Source organism: Mus caroli, chromosome 6, assembly GCF_900094665.2.
Source record: "Mus caroli chromosome 6, CAROLI_EIJ_v1.1, whole genome shotgun sequence".
Lineage (NCBI taxonomy): Eukaryota > Metazoa > Chordata > Mammalia > Rodentia > Muridae > Mus > Mus caroli.
Window position 1 is genome coordinate 82821848 of NC_034575.1, and position 1502 is coordinate 82823349.

At 58.6% G+C, this 1502-nt stretch overlaps 1 protein-coding gene across 1 annotated transcript in view; it reads right to left on the reverse strand.

The window, feature by feature from the left end:
* The window catches only part of Gmcl1 (germ cell-less 1, spermatogenesis associated), a 41836-nt gene extending 40435 nt beyond the window's left edge, over nt 1-1401 (reverse strand). The window contains exon 1 of the mRNA XM_029478219.1: nt 961-1401. Coding sequence (XP_029334079.1) covers nt 961-1214 — 254 coding nt within the window. The 5' untranslated portion in view covers nt 1215-1401. The remainder of the gene's footprint in view (nt 1-960) is intronic.
* Nucleotides 1402-1502: the final 101 nt, after the last annotated feature.

Here is a 1502-nt window from a genome sequence, read left to right on the forward strand (position 1 = left end):
TTTTCGAGACAGGGTTTCTCTGTATAGCCCTGGCTGTCCTGGAACTCACTCTGTAGACCAGGCTGGCCTCGAACTCTGAAATCCGCCTGCCTCTGCCTCCGGAGTGCTGGGATTAAAGGCCTGTGCCACCACGTCCGGCCCACCTACACTTTTTTTTGTCAACAAAAATGCAATGTCCATGAGCAAATCCTTTTTAAATTTTTCATTAAAAAATTACATCTGTGTGAATCTAACAGTGACCTTAAAAAGAGAAAAAAAATCCTTACAACACAGTATATTCTGGTATATGCCACATCTATTTCACAAGCAATTATTTATTTTTTCAACTCTTCCCTCAAAAAAATCTTATGCAACCTACACAGAGTGCAGCCCACCTCAACGAGCAGACTTTGTTCTTAATTGAGCGAATGTGCATAACTGCCAATCTCCAACACTGGTCCCTCTAGTGACAACACAGAGAGATGTCCATCTCAGGGACTACTATGCTCCTCTCTTTACTGATTTATGGCTAGTGATGCACAGTAAAATTTCCCGTGGCTATCCTATTCAAAAAGCAAACGCCTGCTACGNAAAGGCCGCGGAAGCTCTGCCTAGTCCTTTTAGGCTCAGGTTGAGGCTGACACTCAGGAAGCTTCTGTTTAATGTGCAGAACCCTAGGCTTTCCAGCTCCCGCACTGATCCTNGGTCCACCCAGCACGCGCGAGCTCCCGCGTTAACCCAGGTCTGTCTGCAAACTCCCAGACCCTACATTGACCCAGGTCGGTCTGCTAATGCCCAGCTCCCGCACTGACCTCAGGTCTGCCCGGCACGCGCCAGCTTCCGCAACGACCAAGGTCTGNCTGCAAACGCCCAGCTCCCGTTTGCTCCTCGGGCACTCACCTCCCGCACCGACCCTCCCCGCGCTCTTCTGTCAAGGACACCGGTCCTTGTCAGGCTCCCAAGGTGCGGGGTGCTCCGTACCTGCGCGGCGTGTTCAGCAGCCTCTGCTGCTCGTCGCCCTCGTCCTCGTCGTCGTCTGTCTCGGAGTCGGGGTGACAGTAGCAGAATGTGCCGCTGCTGCGCTTGCGCTTGCGCCCGCCCGGACAGTAACAGAAGCTGTGGGCCGCATCTTCGCCCGCGTCCGACCTGCGGGCCGCGCCCCCAGCCCCGGGCGTGGGTTCGGGCTGCTCTGTGCGCCCTGTGGGCCGCAGCACCCGGCTGCTCAGAGCGCCCATGGCTCCGGCGCCTAAGGAGCACCGAGGGGCCGCCCCGCCATGCCCGTATCTCCACCACCTACTCCGCTGCCGCCTCGCGCGCAGCCCCAACCGTCGCCGNGAACGCAGTCACCTCCATCCTCAGCCCCGCCCGTCGNGCCTCAGCGGACCGGCTTCGCAAGACCTCNCCCCCTCCTTCTCCCAACAAAGCGCGCGCCGCAGGGCGCAGGCGCACGGCGAGCCTCCGGAAGGGGCGGGGCGGGAGGACGGAGCCTGCGCTGCAGGTTGCGCATGCGCAGGCTGCTGGCC